Source organism: Myxocyprinus asiaticus, chromosome 4 (genome assembly GCF_019703515.2).
Source record: "Myxocyprinus asiaticus isolate MX2 ecotype Aquarium Trade chromosome 4, UBuf_Myxa_2, whole genome shotgun sequence".
Taxonomy (NCBI): Eukaryota; Metazoa; Chordata; class Actinopteri; order Cypriniformes; family Catostomidae; genus Myxocyprinus; species Myxocyprinus asiaticus.
In genome coordinates, this window is record NC_059347.1 from 53,083,382 (window position 1) to 53,102,845 (window position 19,464).

The 19,464-nt window shown below is 36.2% G+C and overlaps 1 protein-coding gene across 2 annotated transcripts; it reads right to left on the reverse strand.

Annotated features, from left to right (window-relative positions):
* Window positions 1-719: 719 nt before the first annotated feature.
* LOC127440233 (T-box transcription factor TBX1-like) lies at window positions 720-11,048 on the reverse strand. Of its 2 annotated transcripts, none has more exons than XM_051696730.1 (8): window positions 10,353-11,048; window positions 8,642-8,981; window positions 6,406-6,507; window positions 5,803-5,974; window positions 5,002-5,157; window positions 3,704-3,771; window positions 3,297-3,397; window positions 720-1,776 (listed from the first exon to the last, which is right to left on the reverse strand). In XM_051696730.1, the coding sequence occupies exons 1-8, from the start codon at window positions 10,537-10,539 to the stop codon at window positions 1,394-1,396; spliced, it is 1,509 nt and encodes a 502-aa protein (XP_051552690.1). In that variant the 5' UTR covers window positions 10,540-11,048; the 3' UTR covers window positions 720-1,393. The 2 variants fall into 2 exon arrangements, with proteins under 2 accessions (XP_051552690.1, XP_051552689.1); XM_051696729.1 differs by having other exon boundaries at window positions 8,642-9,032.
* Window positions 11,049-19,464: the final 8,416 nt, after the last annotated feature.

Genomic DNA, 19,464 nt, shown 5'->3' on the forward strand with positions numbered 1-19,464 from the left:
TTAATTACAGTGTAAGTTCTGAGTAATACAAATGAACTTTTGTGGAGCTTTTTGTAAATACACAAAGTATGTTCTGCATGTAATATTTGCAACATGCACTTATTTCATTTGTTACCCATCTCTCTCTCTCTCTCTCTCTAGCTCTTTTTTCTTTATTCATTAGTAGCCTGTGGGTATAGGTTTCCCAAATGATGAAATTGGAGTTTGATTGAGCACACTGACTTCAACCCTGTCTTTGTAGTTAAAGCAAGTCTAAAAAAGGAGTATAAACCTTTTGGGGGGAAATGACATGAATTAAAATATTTAATAAAACTGAAGTTAGACAGCGTTCAATATTTGTTTAGTATTCAGCCATGTCCTTTTCATTGAGATAAAAATATTAATCTGGCCAACCAAAAATGACATCTTCTGACATAATCTATCACATTGTTTTTGGCTGGCATGATGAATATTTTACCATCACAGTTGTGCACCCTCTTTTTACTTTCAATGGAGCAATATCTGCAGTGGGGCAGTAATGTTTGGAAGACAAAATGGGCCCAAACTAACAATATATCAAAATGTCTAATTCGATAATGCCTAATTCCTTTCTAAATTAAACATGTATGAGTTCAGATGAATGGAATTGTATCCTCCCCCCTTAACATATCAGGCTATATGAGAGTTGAATTATATAAAGCTTAAGGTAAAACTGGAGAAGAATTTTAAACCGTTATGGGCATGTTCAAAGGTAAAATATTTAATGTTTATTTTACAAGTTCAGCACAGTCATTCTGTTATGTTTTCATTTGAATTGCTATAAGTCAGTGCCACGTTACAAGCTTCATGGACCTGCTAAAGGTGGTTTAGCATTTTCAAAAACGATTCATTCTCAACCAGGAAAAAAAGTTCAGGGCATTTTAGCACCTTGAAAACAGCGCAACATGCAGATATTCCCTCTATCTAGAAGCTCAATGGCTCAAGGATAATATATAATTTATGGCTTTTTAAAAGCAAAAACAAAAAGTGCATTCAACACACAAAAAGTTCAGTTCCAGTCTGTGATAATGCATTATTTGTCTAAAGAAGTCTTTTTCACCTTGTTATTTTAACACTTATACTGCAGTTTCCAGGTCTACTGTTGCCCTGGTATGTTTCTGATTCTCAGATCCCAGGCAAACCAGAGCTAATGTTGAGTCCACAGAGCTCATCCTTTCATTCCACAAGGACATTTCTCCCTTTAATAAATATGACAGTTTAACTTTCCGTCTGCAGTAGCCACTTCAAAAGATGTGCCCAACCCAAAACTCATGTTTCGTGAGTCTGGAACACAAAGGTATGTGTTTTTTTTTGTTTGTTTGTTTTTTTTTTTCTGTATATTTTGAGGAAACCAGAGTGAGTGGCAGTTCTGTCATTATCTGGGTCCATAGTCGTAATTAGTCGGTGCGCTTGTCGCAGAGTACATGTTGGCTGTGGTGGGGTTCATATGGGGGTGGTAACCGTGGCTTCTAATGCTTGGTGAGGGATACGGAGATGGCCTGGTTTTGGCTCCCAGATAATGTTCATAGGTGGTGGGGTATTTGTACGGATGGTGGTGCAGGGTGTCCGGCGGTTGGGGGTGTCCGTCGAGGCGCAGTTCGTGGGGTGGGCTGCGTGGGCCAGCTGTGAGGGGTACGGCGTGTAGGCCACCAAGGACGGGAAGAGCAGGGCTGAGAACTCGGGACATCAGCTGGTGAGCCGGGTCAGAATGAAGGGTAGTGCCGCTGGGGTCACGGTCATATTCTCGTCTACTGTCCTCTGTGTTCAGGACAAAAAAAGAATACGTTTAAACTGTAAGTTGTTAAACAATATTATTATGTGGTTATCACCAGGTGCATGTAATACATGTTTTTCTTAGGATTATATCAAACAAAAAACTGCTGATTAGAGACCTTTTTGTGTATAGACACACATTAACAGTTGAATGGCTCTCTACAAACTATGTAGGAACCCAAACAATGAGTTAGAGACCTGCGAGTTGAACTTGCATGGAAAAGCAATGTAATTTAGTTAGTTTGTGAAATAAGATGCGTTATGGTTGATTGGCAGGATAAGTCATAAGTGTCCTTCTGCCAAAGAGGCAAATTCTCACAGGAAATCATTTTACACTGACAGAAAAAAAAGCTCTGTGTAGAGATTTCAGTCTGAGCATGTCCTCCAGGCATGCAGCTGTTCAAACCTTTGTGTATTGAAATTTGCAGTGCTCAACTAGACAAATGCAACTGTTTTGCCCACTGGAACATATATGCTAAGAAACCAAACAGACTGGATCCATTAGTTGACTGAAAATCCTAACTGCCTTTATTTGCACAATTCTAGTGAATTGGCCTTTGCACCATAATCTGAATACAGTCTGTTTATGAACAGTATATTCATGTAGGCTCCTAAACAGACTATATTACCAGTAATGAATATGAATATGAATGTGTAATAAACCTGATCGCATGAAAAGCCTTAAAGGAATATTATGGGTTCATTACAAGTTTAGCTAAATCGACACCATTTATGGCATAATATTGATTACCCCAACAAGTTATTTTGACTTGCCCCTCTTTATATTAAAAAAAAAATAATAAAAAAAAATCTGGGTTCCAGTTAGGCACTTACAATGGAAGTGAATGGGGCCAGTCCGTAAACATTAAAGCCTCCCTGTTTCAAAAGTATAGCCACAAGACATAAATAATATGCTTGTAAACATGATTTTAGTGTGATAAAAATCACTCACTAATCTTTTCTGTTACCACATTTTTGCCATGACAAATTAATGCCAACAGACCCTGAAACCCTAAAATTACAGTAAAAATGCTTGCTTAACTTTACAGCTCAAATAATACATTAGTTTTAACGGAAGAATTAATGTAGGTGCTTTTATAAAATTATAAGCTTCACATTTCTGCCTTTAAACCCTCAAAAAAATTGGCCCCATTCACTTCCATTGTAAGTGCCACACTTTAACCTCGATTTTTGCTATTTTTTTTTTTTTTTTTTTTTTTTTTTTTAGAAAAGGAGAGACGAGCCGAAATTAATTTATGTGGGAATCAACATTATGCCACAAAGCTGTTGATTGAGCTTAACTTGTACTGAACTCGAATATTCCTTGAAGTATAAAGCACTATAAAGCCGTATGTATTAGCCTCCCAGACTGTATGATTTCGCCATCTCATGCGAAAAAGTAGACTAGCCTACGAAATCTCCCAGAATTTATGTTTACGCTTTTTAAATGCATTCGTTGGTTTTGTGGTAAATGGGATTTTGTTAGCTGTGCATTATATACAGACCTTTCTCTGTGCCGTTCTGCTGTGGGGGAGAGGACATGGGGTTCCTGGTTCGAGCAAACGCACTCATGATTTGCAAAGAGCCCGGCCTGTGATTCCGGGGCCTGAAAAGTAGGCGAAATAGAATTAGTTATGTGCACTCATACACATAGTTTTATGTATGAATAAGTGCTTTGTCTAACAGTATTCTAACAGAACAAATAATATTTCAGACACAGTAATGATACATATTTAATGTACTTTTCTAGTTTGTGTACCTGTTTGGTCTATTAGCATTAATGGAGATTTTTGTTGGTCAGTATAAAGATAAATGGTCCTTATAACACATTCCTTATTATATTTCCATGAAGTTTTCCCTCTATAAAAACGATGTTGCTAAAACACAGAAGCAAATGGAAAAACCAACACACCAGTCCTCAGGATCGCAGTCCCTGAAACCCTTGGCAAACGGATTGCTGGCGATTTTCAGTTGTGTTATCTGAGAGAGAAAGAGTGAAAATTTGATGTTACTTGAGTTGCCAAATGATTTATTCTTGATTTATTCTTATTCAGACGATGAAATTGTTTATACAGGTAATCATTTCTCAAAGTCCATTCCAGAGCGTGTGTTATTATAAGGCGTTTTTAAATGGTAAACTCATTTTTCTGCTATGTTACGCTCCAATTAATAGCGTATACAGCAACTTTAATGAATGTGAGCTATTCGTGAAATAGCGTAGACGTTCGTCGATTGTATTTATATTAACATTAACATGCTTAAACATTTAATTCTAGACAGACTGAAAGCTATTTATGTTAAATATCAAGGTGCGCCGTTGTGCCTCTTGGCCGTGGAAAAGCGCTGGATGAAGATATGTGTGCGTGATTTTCCGGAGTGAGTTGAAAAACAAATGTAAAGCCCGCGGTGAGAGTTAGAGATCAAGAGGTCAAACTGATAGAAGACAGAGCAGGAAAGACAGACGAAAAAAAAAAAAAAAGAAGAAGAAAAACACTGGACAGCTGTGCGGGAGCATCAGTGACACCACAGTCTTTATTCAGCACTCAACTGTATTGTAAGTCAAGTGTATCGTTTTAAAATGTAGCCTTTTGTATTCGCAAAAAATGTTTGCTTTTTATAAAGACGATTACCAGAGCCGTGTGTGAAATATAAGCGATAAATAAATAGCTCTTACATTTATAGGTAAATGTAAAAAGTCATATGAAAATTGGCAATTTATTTAAGCTAAGTAATAAAAAAACTTGCATAAAAATCTTCTAAAAATATTACCAGCTCATTTAAATGTTGTGATTTTACACAAAACAATATAGCTGTTCATAGACCTTATTCAGGGAAATTAATATTTGGCTGTAAACGATAGACTAACAGTCTCCTCAATGGGTTTAAGTGGCGATACAAGTATTGAAGAAAAAATATATATTTCTATGATTTTATTTATTTAATTATTTTTCAGAAAAAAAGAAAACCCCAACACGAATTGTGAAAATTATCATATGATCTCTACGACCTTTATACAGTGCATGCCACTGAAGAGACCTCTCACAGCCTCGTTTTCATTCCCGTCAAAAATGCAATATTTTTTTTAAATATTCTGAATAAGGAGGGGGAGGGGGGATTTAATGCTTGCTAAAATCAGTGGTGTATATGATAACAGGAAAATATATCTTTTTTAAAGTATTAGGCTAATTATCGTCAGAGATGAGGACTTACTCTGTGATTTTGATATGCTGTAACGGCGGTGAATCTGGTCTCCTCGAAAACAAATGTCTTGTAATTTTCCTCGGCGTATTTCTCACTGTCTTTCCGAGGATCTACGTAGACCACGTGGAATCTGGGCTGGTATCTGTGCATTGAATTCAGGATTATCTGCAATAGAGAAATAGAGTTTCATGAAAAAAGAAAAAAGAAAAAAAAAATCAGTGTATAGCTCCTGTATAACACATCCGTTTGAGGTCATTGTAAATCACAATAATTACGTGCCGCACATTAAGCGTACTTTAATTGGCGCATACTTTGATTTGTTGTCTAATTTTTCCTAATTTGGAATATTTACCACCTCACATTAATACTCACCGGGGCGATCTTAAAATTAAAATATTATTGTTACGTAAAAATGTTATATATTTAAAAAATCATCTAATTAACAATAAAAGAAATTAAGGTTCTAACGACAGTTTATCATTAATTAATTCGTTATTAATAATTAATCATTACGCGTTTTCCATGTTCATTTGCAATTACGCTGTAATTTTATGACCGTATAATTAACACCTTTTAAGGCCTACTTCAAAAATAAACAGAGATTTGGAACTATTTCCACTACCACATCATTATAACGCCATTAAATACTACCTTTAAAAATGTATTCTTGTCAGAAAAACTAATTTAAGAACATTTACTCACAATCTTCCACTGGTCTGTGCTGTTCTCTAATAAATATGAAATTTGACAACACCTCAATACATCAAAATTCAGAAACACAAGTAGGACCGGGCAAATAGTAACACCTACGTGTCCATTGTCGTCCAGCAGATTGTTGGTTAGTTTTAGTTTATCGAAGGAAACTATCTGTTTCATCCACTGTGCTCCTTTGGCAGGTGAGTCGGGGTGGTAGTGCACTCTGCCTGGAGTCGCTGGATCAGCTTTCCCAGCCACCAGCCACGATGAACTGTGGAAGGCATACCTTTAACATAGGGAAGAGAATGGAAAACGACTTCAGTGCGCCACCTGGAAAGGGACACATCTGTGGTGTACTGCTCGGTAACCCTTTATAATTGCTTAGAAACAATGCCATTACGCATTATTGCACTATGCATTCAAGTAGTTAGAAGTCTCATGAAAATTTTATTCAGTTAGATTCATATTTACATGTGCATGAATCGAAGTGATTTGTTAATCAATTTAGTGTTTTTTTTTTTTTTTTTTTTTTTTTTATTAACGAAGGCTAAAAAAAATCAACTATACGTCATACTATAAATATCTACTATTGCTGTTCTTATCAAATGCATATCACAACGGTTATCCTTAATGTGTTCAATGTCTGGAATTATTCAGTTTTGGTGCTCTCAATTAATGGTATGCGTGTCCGTAATGCATAGTATGTCTATGCCATACCTGTATCGTTTATCATCCACTGGTAAGAAATCCATCAGGAGCATGTAATCTGCCATTGGATCCATTCCAAATATTTTGACTTGAAACGTAGGAAACATTCGCCTGGAGAATGCAGATAGAATACGTTTGGTTATTTATATTAAGGTTTTGCATTTGAGAGAAAATAATTGAATGCAATTTCTCTTCATGCGATTGAGAAATCTTTCTCTGTTTTGACTTCTTTCATATGATATCAAATTTCAAAATATGTTTGTGCAAATCTTGCTGATACATTTCTCGAGATCAAATTGTCCATGCATGCTTATATTGGCTACAAATTGATTTGAAATAAGCCATACGTAAAAGCTTCTCTCTCTCTCTCTCTCTCTCTCTCTCTCTCTCTCTCTCACACACACACACACGCACACACACACACGCACACACACACACACACATTTAGGTCTACTTTTACGCGCTGAAATTATCTCCAGTACACTTCATATACATCTCTTACACACACGCATATAGGCCTCTATACGCACAAACATGCATGCATTCTCCGCGTATTTAGCACAAACATACAAGGACAAAGTTGTTTTTAAAAGCGGATCTACAAATACATTACTCTGAAACCGTAAGATACCCTCTAAAGCTTAGGGAAACCACATGTTGCATATCAGTTAAAGTGATACTGGAATCATTGTTCAGTGAACGTGAGTGTCTTTTCATGGTGCTAGTTTTGGACAGGTGAAGCTAAAGTAGCTTTTAAAGTGCTTCCCTTAGATCCAATGTAGCGAGCACCTTTGGAATGACAGATGCAAATAGTGATACAGTGTAAAAATACATTAAGGTGCAAATTGGTATACATGTTGTTTTTTGCCTTTAAATAAAAGTATTTTTTTTTCCAGTGTAGCTAGCTACTTGAGGTCGAGATTATTTTTTCTTTCTTTCTTTATTTTTATTTTTTCTTCGTCTAAACTATAGCAATAAATACAGTTGCTAGTCTGTTTTGCAGACCTTTAAATACGCTACAGATCAGAAATAAATTGTAGATATTAACAGACAGATGAGTGTTCCTGCAATGTTCGGCTATACCTACTGGAAGATACCCTCAATTTGTTCGAGCACTATGAGTTTTGTTTATATGATGCATGCAATGTTTTATTCCCCAGTGAACTGCTTTGGAGATTTAGTAGGCCACTGACGCTGCAGGAAATAACACTAAATAAACTGTCCATACAGTGGTTTAGTGACCTCACTGTCAACATTTACGCAGATGCAATGCTTTTAAAATGAGGTTTATAGTGACTTCAGCGTTCTTCAGCTAGTTCCCTTTTGCCTTTCCCATGCAATGTGACTTTCATTTAAAAGATAAAACGTAACATAACATGTTCCTTAGAGCATTACACAGTGCTCATTTCTGGCCGAGGCCTGGTCATATCCAAATGTGTGTGAATGTGTGGGCTCGCACTCCCATTTTTGATTATTTTCAAGACATTTATCTTAGTCGTATAGTATATATTCATTTATTATGCATTCGTTTAATCATGGCCTGTTCTGCCAGAAGAAATGGCAAACCAAAGCATTCGACATTCACCTGAATAAACAAAAGGGCTGTAAAAATAGGACACTACAGTTATGCAACTGCTAGTGTATCAATCGTGAATGCCAGACACAGGTGATAAAAAAAAAAAAAAAAAAAAAAAACATGTTTTAACTGTATTTCGTGCTATCTGCTTATCCTGTCTTATCACTGTGTAAATACACACAATGAGCTGTTTACACTTCATTTTAAATACCAGTGATTGTGCTAAGCTAATGCACTGTTCAATTCAGACCTATTGAACTTAATATAATACAATAATATAATACATGTATCTTCTCCCTGTACAGGTTCGATTAATCGGCTTTGCTTGTGCCTCAGGCAAGATTTTCTGGGGTGACACTTCATAATAACTTTTGAAAACTTAATAAAAACTTTAGAACAATTAATAACTCACTAACAAACATTAGGCTATAATGTTTAACAGGTCAGTAATGCATGCACATTCAAACATGAATATATAAATATATGAATATTACATTTCTAACTATTTAAATGTACATTAATCTGTTAAGCATTAAATGCTTGTTAATGTCATTAATGAAAGTTATTATAAAGTGTTACCTTTTTGAAATTAAAAACAAAGTCAAATAAATAGATAAATGTCAATATATATCAGAGCATTTAAAGTTTAGTAGAAACCTGTCGACTCACCTCCCGGCTTTTGTGACGATCATTTCAGTTCCAAGTTGATTAAATTCGTCCCAGAGCGCCTTCATTTCCAACTGTACATTAATATTGGCCACTTTAGGGTTCTTTTTCACCAGCGTTTTATTCGGCGTTGAGCTTGACGACGACGAGGAGCAGTTGGATGTCCCGGTGTCTCCCTGCGTCGGGGCCTGTGCTGGGTTGGATCCGGAATAGGTGTAGCCGTGCTGGGCTGCCGGGCACGGCTCGAACTGGCTTTCGTGGTGGCTGTACGGATCCCCAGGGGAAGGAGAGAGATGGTAACTCCCGGGCGTATTGAGACTGCTCAGGCTGCTGGTCGTGAAGGCTGCAACATCGCAAAAATGGGACAGCTGCGTCAGCCACGGGCTTGATATTGCTGAAATCATTCCAAAAGTTGGATTTACAATTTGCGCTGGACTAGAGTCCAAAGCAAAAATATGCAAGTGAATTCAGGTGTTCGCCTATGGTTATCAAACAGAAAGTAATTGCACGATGTCCCCAAGAGAATAAAAGCCGTCCTCGCGTTTATGAGAGTCGGTGTATCCAAGAACTTTAAGAGCGATTGTCTCCTAGGTTAACACATCAGGAGTAGTAGCTTACTTGTGGATAAAAACCAGCGCAAGAAATGCCTTCGTTTTTGCTGAATCTGTAAAAAACGCCTTTCTAAACTATTTTAGTAAGTTTGGATTGATTGCCGATTACCATAAACCTATGCGTATACGCGCTCCGCAGTTTACGAAGGGTTGCGTGCTGAACTGTTCCATGCGGCCCCTCTCTCCTGCACCACTGCTATATGCTAAACTGAAATCCAGACTTCTTTCTTATCTCTCGCATAGGGCCTCCCCTTTGCGATTAAACCGGTTCTTATTTCTATTTAGATAAGGAACTGCAGGTAATGTGCCTTTCCTCGCCTTGGGACGTGACTGAATGACAGAGAAGTGCGCCCCTTATAATGGTCTTTCCGGCACCCATTTACTTTTGGATAAGTGTATCGCCCACATCACCCTGCTCTAACAATAGGCTGTTTAGCTGGCACGGCGGAGAGTAAACTTTTTTCTTTCTTTCTTTTTTTTTTTTTTTTTTTTTTTTTTTTTTTTTGCAAAGCAAACAAACACCCGCGCAACAATGACAAACAAAACATCTAATGTCGTGGGATGTGCATGGGATAAGCGAAGGCGCAACTCCCCGGACGATTTCTACAATGTTATTTCCTTTTATTCACAGATTTGCAATCGGCTATATCTGTGACACTGCTCGTCTGACAGACTCATCCTTCAATAGCTACACGGAGACACTTCAAACAACCATTTCTATCCCTCGCGCATTTTTAGTTAATGAGTTAATGTTTTATTTTGAACGTTTCTGTTATCTGGGGACCATGCAATGGCTATTTTATACGTGCATGTAAGATCGAGGTTGTAATATGCAGCTTAGAACAACATATGTGCGTTATGCGTTTAAGGCTATTTCTACAAATTAGTGTGCGGAGATATACAACACTTTATTTGATGCGTAAAATAGTGTATGGATAGAGCATGCTTTGTTGAATATGTTTGCATTCAAATATTGAAATGCACGTGTCTCTGATGTGGCACTAACTGAAAGTTTCTCGACTCGAATGTGCTATGCGCGTCAAGTTAAACAAACTGCGCGAGACCGACAAATCACAAGGTTAATGTCAAGATCGTGCCCGTACCTTCCATCTCCCGCGTGACAGTGCTGTAATGCATTTTAAAGGATCCGGAGCAGTTTTGCGCCACTTGCTTGTCCAGGCCAATGCCGTGTTTTTCGAATGTTGCGTTTCCTGCTTGCTCCCTCGCTGAAATCAGAGAGGCAATACTGAAAGCATTTGCCTTTGGAGAAAGCGGACTACTGTCGTCCATAAGCGAGGAACCGAGTCAAGGAACGCCGTTTCCCCCTGTCCTCCCCCTTCCGAGCTATTCCATGTCAAGAACAGAGACAGAACAAACAATAACTCGAAGTTGCATTCGTTCGGAATTGGCCTTTTGGCGATGTTGGTTAACTCCACTGTTTTCAAAACAAACTATTCCCACGGAATTTGGCAAGGCATGGTCGGCTTTATATGCTCCAATTAAAAAGATCTGCTCGTACACGTCCAGCCGTGTTAAAACTTCGTTCTTCAACTAAAAAAAACAAAACAAAAAACTTTTCTTCAGACGCGGTACCTGGCTGATGTCATTAAGGCTCGCAGGAGAAGAGCTACTGCGAGAGAGAATGTCAGAAGCGCGAGCTCCACGCCTCCCGTGCACGGCTTGAAAAAAGTGTGCACGCTCTTCGCGGTATGTTTTATTTGAATAGGATCTTGTCAATCACGGTACTAAATTTGAATTCACGGACAAGAAGAAGAAAAAAAGAAAAGAAAAAGAAAACGTCACGAGGATGTCCGCCTTCAAAGTGCAACAGTACAGCAAATTATATGTTGTGCCTTTCCCCTGGTAGTGGAAAACATTGCATGCGCAGACACTCAGAACTGTACACCAATGAACTGCATGCAGACACTCTGAACTGTTCACCAATGAATTGCATGCAGACACTCTGAGCTGATCAGTAAATGAATCCAGCTTTGAGCGGTTAACCTATCAGTGCATTCATGGGTAAAATAACTATCCCATTTGTTATTCTCACGCATTTTGCAGGGTCTGAAGTCCCTTTATGTGCATTAGGAAAATGTCCTTGCAGTCTGATATTGCATTTATACTTTCTGCTCGAGTGGCATTTGTGTCATTTATCTAATGCAATCAACAATACACTATAGATATCAACACATATGGACCAGTCCAAAGTATATATATATATATATATATATATATATATATATATATATATATATATATATATATATATATACTTTGTAATATATAAATATGTAGGCCTATTTAAATTACTCCGTATGTAAAATGCAGTACAGTCCGGCTGTTCTCGGTGGGCAATAACAGCAAGTCAGACATTATATGTTGGGCTAAATGCTGGGTAAAAAAGTGCCTTTTTTAAAAGAATGTCGTTGCCAATCAAGTCAACGCATGCAGCCAGAAAATGACCCAAGTGCATGTGTAACGCAAGGAGTGCAGCGCGTGCAAGGCACTTGACCTTTCTCTTTGGTATACAATATCTAACTGGTTATCGGCTTATCGAGGTTCATAATTAATGAATAGTAACAAAAGTTATGTTTTGTTGACCTGCAGCGATAGCAACCGGATTGAATCTAATTTACACTCGGGCGATTGAATAACAGGCAAAAGCAACGGGGCACTAATGAGATAACCTAGTTAACGACACCACTGTTTTCACTGCAGCTTAACTCTATTTGTTTTTGGATGTTTATCTTACTCCTAGCATGTTAAATAAACAAACGTGATGATTTTTTTTTTTTTTGCTTTTTTTTTTTTTTTTTTTTTTTTTTTTTGAGGAAAGAGTTGATGTGTGGACCGTTAATTCAAAGAATTATTATTATTATTATTAATAGTTAGTTTTTAAAAATGTGCCAATTCCTGGTGGCATTTTTGACACTTCTTTAACATATCCATGGCACTTTAAATTTCCCTTATATCCCTTCGATTAATAAATTTGATGTTAAAAGAAAACAATTTGTGAACCAAATTGTTACATTGGTGACATCTCTCAACAACGGCCTGGATTGGAATTTTTATTTTTATTTTTTTATTTTTTATTTTTTTCAATTTTTAGGAATGGGTTATGAGCAGTGATTTTGTGCAAGATCAAGCAGCAGACGTGCGTAAGTATTTCATACTTATATCAGATGCGTCTGATTCCAGATCACTTAATCACTGACAAGTCGGAAACGTCATTTGTAAATACACAGGTGATAACAGACAAAATTCAGAACCTGATTAAAGACAGACCTCTTTTCAGTTACAGGTAGGTACAAGCTGCGCAACGGAAAACAATGTATAGATTCTGCGCACTAAAAAATCCACAAGCAACTTGTATAAATATGCATGAAGAAAAAAAATATGTCACGCGTGCATTTTGTCGTTTATATAAAGTGAGTGAGCAACACTCCATACAGCTAGGCCTACAAGATTCAGCGGATCAACAAACATAAGAGTCAGACGGAGGGGAAAATTGCATTTATATTTGTTAGTAATCCGGGTTGACTTTCAGAGAACTATTATGCACACTTTGATTTGTCACACTTTTTACGTCACAAATAATACTTTTAGGGATACAAAAGTATCAAACAAATTATAGTCTAATATTAAAATAACACAACAAATATATGTTAGGATTGGGTGTTTATTATTTGCTTAGCTTCATATATTTTAATTAAATAATACTCTGTCGCTTTCTCTTCTTTCTTTTTTCTTTTCCTACATGCAGTAGTTAAGTTTAATCCAAGTGATAAAAAAATTAACAGGTTATGCTGCAATGGAATTAAAATGCACATTATTAATTTGTGGTTTGGATTTTACATTTCCTGTTTTGTCTCTCAGTGGCGCCTTACAGAATTCACCAGGTGCGTGTGTACAATTTCTGTCTGCACCGTATTACCTCTTAAATACAAGCCATTTTTTCTCAAGAGACTATAGAACTTAAAAAAATCAAGTCTTTAAATTAGCTAAAGATTAGGCTACTTTTCTTTGGATTTTTGGCAGTCTTTAAATAATCACAAACTAACATTATATTGCCATTCCACAGATAGTCCATGTACATTCATATTAAATATATGAAATACATGATTCAAGGTTTTGTGATAGTCTATTTCTATAGGCTTGCTTTCTGAATGTACGTTAACTGAAGATCAGCTAACCTGGCTTTAAAAATAAAAATGTTTGGTAATGGTAATAATGTTAAGTGTCCCCAAATCTATTGATTGTTTTGAACAATTGTTAATCTATTTTGGAGCAATGCTTTCTTGTGAAGTTCACGTTTAATCCATAAGAATTACATAACCAGTAGGCATTGATAAAAAATCTTTCAATTTATTGTTTTGATCGAAATAATAATAATAATAATAATAATTATTATTATTATTTTTAATACAGTATCTGTTACCTTTAGAGCAAGTGTTTCTTGTGTTCTTTGGTGAGCTCCGTTTAATTCTAGCACATTTGAAGAGATAACCATGAACATTTGTTAATTAGATTTGTTCAGTCTCTGAAAATTACATTGAACGTTTCAGCTATAACAGCAGCCAAATAAAGGTCTATAAAACATGGTAATATGTCCTGATAAAATCAATGTCCTTAACTATTTAGTCAATCATGATATTTTAGAGTAATAAAGCTTATATCGTTATTCAGTCACTAAACTCTAGACACTATGGCTACTAAAACGAACTAAGTTTCTTTACACTTAACTATATCATTTAATGTAATTGTGACTGATGCGCCTTTCATTTCACTGCTCTTTTGTAGACAATCGAGCGCTTATATCACAACGGAGCAATCTAAACGAAAAAAGTGCTCGTTTATGCAAATAATGCGATTTATATGGTTTCTGATATGTCAGCTCGTAGAATACCGTAAATGAAAACACTATTTATTTATTTATTTATTTTTATAAAAAAAGGCATCAATCATTTAAAGAACATTATTATTGTTGTTATTATTCTAATTATTATTATCATCGAATTTCTATATGAACAAGAATCTTGCCTTTTATATATATATATATATATAGTTCAATTTGATCTATATTTTTGACAATTTAGTACGAGCTGGTTTAAATTAGATAATGGATTTTTTATCAATTGGATGGCACCAAGTCAGGGTGCGTTATGCACAGGAAACAATAGCCAACTGCAAAACAAGTGACATCCCTCGGTCGAAGAGTTGCTTGAATTTAATTCAGTTGGATTCTCGACCTATTATTATTCCGGTATAAATAGCTATATAAACTATGTGCGCAAAACATTGCATTTCGGTCTTCATTTAGTGGTTGTATGAAGGGTTTGTGAACCAACTTATATGAATATTTATGATATGGAAGGGGCATAAGTCGAGCAGTTGTTCATACATTTCTTGCATTAAAGAGAGTGAGATGTGAACTGTGTGGTCCTGAGTTTGGGTTCTGGTAACACGAGACATGAGCTCGCGCCCATGCTTCATTAGAAAGCTCACGAGAAACTTTCATATCTTAAGACATGTTCTGCACCCTTTCAAATGTGCGAGTATGATTAACCTGCTGAGGAAAACATCGCAAACACCCAAACAAAAATATTCCCTTAATTTCAGGCCCTCTTTTGAAACCGAACAGGAACTTATTTGAACATTTTCACTGGGGTCTGTTTTTGATATTTTCTTCTATCAACATCTAAGATTTATGAAGCGGAATCTTGCATGAAGCTCATAGTGTGCAACATACAGCCTCCGGGCGTTTTTAGGTATCTCTCCAATTTTGACAAAACCCTGGAGGGAAAGCGGTCAGATGTTAATTAGAACCCGAGATCAATTAGCAGATAATAAATCATGCCTTGTCAGAGGAGCGCGCTGCGCTGATTTCGCCCATTCATATATGGGGACGGTATTTAAAATCCAATCCTATCTAAATATTAGCCCAAATCCCTGAATAAGACCCGCAGGAAGTGAGCAGCTGACCGCTGACAGTTGGGTTGCTGAGTAGATATCCCCTGATTCCCAAGCTGGTTTCGCATAGCAGTCGTGCGCAAACATACGAGGATGCCCAAAAACTGGCATACAAAAAAAGAAAAAAAAAGTTTTGCAAATTTTGCATGCATTTAATGTGCAAAGCAAGCGAATGAATGTTAGCGATGAGTGAAGAAATATTAACGCTTTTCCCATACAGAAATGTTATATAAGGCAATATGTAAAACACATAGTATAATATGTCTATGTATGGTTTTCTCTGATATATAAAACAAGTTTACATTTACGTTTCTAAATACTACAAAAGTGACCGTTTTCATATAGCTACGCAATAAGCTAATTTTCTAAAATCATAGTGACATTAAAATATGTACACATACCCATACATAGCTTATACATTTTAATTTTATATTCACATATTGCCATATATCAGATTTCTGTGTGGGTTTTGACGATGTAGGCAATGGAATTTTAATTGAATTTAGGATATAAAGCCTATAACAGTGATTTACTTAAAAAAAAAAAAAAAAAAAAGCCTGAAGAACTGCAATTAAAATATTTTATTAGCAAAATATTAGACTATAGTTCACTTTTTATATATATGCATGTAGGCTAATTATGCATATAAAATTTACTTATTTGCATATTTATACCTATAATTAAGCCTATATAACAACTTTAAAAACGAAAAATATTTTCTATTCAAATGTTTTTCATGGTGCATTGATTTACCAAAATTCAATTCCCCCCCAAAATTATTCAGCATATTGTTTACAATAATGCATGGGTTTATTAACATGTTTGAGTACGAAGTCCACCGAAGCTGCATACAGGATGGTGTTTCTCTTGTCGTTGGAGTTCTGATAGTTTGTTCAGAATCCTTGTCATGGAATCTGTCTGTCAGAAAGGGGAAATGTGACAATAACTAGAGACACGAACTGGGCATGGTTAAAGAACATTTACTGTAAACACGCTTCCTTTTTGGCTCAAAAATTCAGGTTTCCTGTTAACTTTTCATTTTTTATTTTTGTCATTTGAGTATAGGGACGTAAAAACACAATGGGCATGGACACAATGAAAGCGTTATCCCCCTGTGTCTAGTCGAACACTAACCTTGGACAACAAGCTCAACTGTTGTCACGCACATTTTGCTCATAAGGCTGGAGAGAATTTTGATATGATGAGATTGCTGATGACTCCTCTTAGATTAAGACATTTAAAGTCTTTTGGTTGATATCCTTTAAAACTGAAGTTGAGGATGTCATTACATTTATGTCAAGTGTTTGTCTTATTGTTTGTAAAGATCTATCATATTTTATAACTAAAATTGAATACACTTCTATTTTTATTTCGGATATCTTTATTATTATTATTATTCCTTTATATTTCTATCACCACTCAAAATGCAGTTTTCTGTAATCTCAAAGATTTTCATAGACCACTGAACTAACAATATTAGTAAAATAGGTGTCATCTTGGTCTACTGCTCGATGGGTTTAATGTCTATTTGTCTTAATAAATAGTACATTTATTTAGATGTTTTATTAATTAGATATAAAATTATTTATACTTAATAACCCATACATAAATCTGATGCATGGCAACATATATTTAATTTATGTGTTTTGCATATGTTTATACATGGTTTTCTCTGATATAAAAAGCTACATACTTGTACATATATATATATATATATATATATATATATATATATATATATATATATATATATATATATTTGCAACATGGACTATATTTCAAAATACTACAAATAGTTTTTCTTTTAAAAGTAACAATTTTCCCCTAAATGGTAGTACTGATTCACAATCACAAATGAATATGTACATATACCCACATATTAATGTACTATAATTTTTTATATATGTTCATGTATGGCTATATCAGATTTCTGTATAGGAAAACATAATTTTAGACACAAAAATGGCTAAACTTGCTTTCATTTAAATTTAGGGTTCACAGTTGTTTTACTAAAAAATAAAAATGAATGAGCCTTGCAATGATTTGCTTTTTGTAAAATCCAAAAAAGCAAAAAGAGTCACATTTCAAATGTTGAATGAATCCTTTCAGGAGTCCCATTGAAAGACAGAAACAGACTGTCTTCCCTCAGACTCATAATGAGGCATGAGACTTGTTTATTTGTTAAGAAGAAAAGCTCCATATCGCTGCGAATAGGACCCTTTGGTAAATATCCACCCCAAACATCTACCCTGCCAACCCTTGCTGCTATCAACTGATCTCTGAGAGCTATAAACGGCTTAAAAATCTAAATGTTTCTTTATTGCCTTCGATATACAGTAAGAGTGTGTGGTAGGTTGATTTTCTAGGTTGTTTTAAAGTATTGAAACAATACAGTACAGAAAAAAAATAAATCAAAAATAAAAATAGACTGATAAATGTGACCACTCATGGGTTTCCCAGGTTCACCATACATATTAATCAAGGCAGTCTTTGAAGATCACGAAAACATATTTTGTCAAGCAAATTTCTCACAGAACACAGATAGACCTGGAATGTCCCATGGACTGAGGTTTCTCAAAAAATCACTTCTCCCCTCTCTCCCCCACCTTTGTTTTAAAATGGGAAAGCTTTTAGCTTGTGAAAAGTATCCTTTTCCTATCTGAGCAGAGGCGACAAGCCCATCATCACCTAACCCCTCTCCAGCTCTGCTATTGGCTAGCCTGTAAATAGCTGGCATTCCTGTTACAAAGAACCGATGATATGGAAGCAGAGCCGCAGTGATCTCCCAAATTAATTAAGACCGTTTCTCAGTGTTGGAGGGATCTAATGCTTTTGTGCTTCTTAATACATTTTAAGCTAAGAATTAAATATACTGTAGGAGAATCTCTGTTCATTATTAACATGCAAGTGGTCATTTCACATGAGTGAACTGTCTTTAACGTTGAGTCCATATCCCCCTCTGTTTCTTCCAGCTGACCCCTTCACCAACACAAGCCAGTGTTTATTTTAATATGAGAAGGCCTCATGTTGTTATTCTGGAGAGATTGCAAGCTCATATCACCCCCTGTTTCTCCCTCCTACTGCTACTGCTGTCCTTACTATATACAAAGCTTAAAACTGGAGCCTCTGCCTATCTTACAGTAGCTAGTCGTGTAGAAAATGGTTGATGGACAGCTGGACCGACTGCAAAATGGACTATTTTGTAGGTTATAGACTGTATTTCTGTTCTGATTTTCTCATTTTCCTCTCAAACTCCCACTCTCCATCTGTCTTCCTGTGCAGTTCATTCATATTTGGGGGACTGTAATTTGATGACACTCTTCCATTATGCAAAGGGTTTGAGTTTTTGCCATTTTAGTTCTCAACTTGTTCCTTTAAAAAGACCCATGTGAATCACAGAGAGTGCAACTTAAGATAAAATGGTTTGATATCCTGAAGAATGGCCCAGAATGGCAAACTTGTACCCACCTGCCCAGTCCCAATGCCCAATTGACGTGGATGGAAAACCAGAAGTTCGGTCCACAGAGGGCAGAACAAACAGGCAATGGCCTTTACTCTTTCCTTTGCTCCTCATCTCTGGTATCCAGATAGAAGCAGGAAGTCACATGGGCTTGCAAACAAAATGGGATATGAGCGGAATGCTAAATTTGGAAGAATTCTCTCCTTGCTAAATAGCGCCATGGTCCTTCACCATATGTAAATGGATACAACATTCCCATACCTATGAACAAATATATAGCAACATAGCAAAACATGATAATAAAATTCCTATGAGACAATCAATCTCAATCAATGAGATCTCAATCAATGTCATGCTACAACGATGCCCAATTGAAATGTTTAACAAAGTTGTGGTCAAATCCATGGTTATGTTGTTTTCGGGCCTTCAGAGGACGTGCTGACTGTTATTACGTGGCACAGATTTGCGAGCAAGAATAAGACTGCAGGACAGTTTGGCTGATAAAGATTAAAGTGATTCATCATCTCAGTGCTGGCTGCCTCCACACATTTGTTTTGATCTCTTTGTGTGAAGTGTGTTCTGACAGTGAGGAATTAGGGAGCATGTGGTCCAGTTAGGTAGCTATGGTACCATGGAATGTAAATGCACATGTCTGTGTGCGCTTATATGTATAGGTATTTCATGTACACCACTGTATACCTTTGCAGGTGGATGTGTCTGTAAATGTGTGAGCACACTGTGGGCAAGCAGCTGAGGTGAAAATTGAGTTAAAAGACCATGGC

Bases quoted from the DNA above. Each gene is read 5' to 3' on its own strand.
- LOC127440233 (XM_051696729.1), bottom strand. From the start codon at position 10,539: ATGGACGACAGTAGTCCGCTTTCTCCAAAGGCAAATGCTTTCAGTATT. The intron at 3,772-5,001 runs GTAAGTCCTCAT...TTTCTCTCTCAG, and splicing joins CAGCATATCAAAATCACAGA to ATAACACAACTGAAAATCGC. The intron at 3,398-3,703 runs GTGTGTTGGTTT...CCTACTTTTCAG, and splicing joins GACTGCGATCCTGAGGACTG to GCCCCGGAATCACAGGCCGG.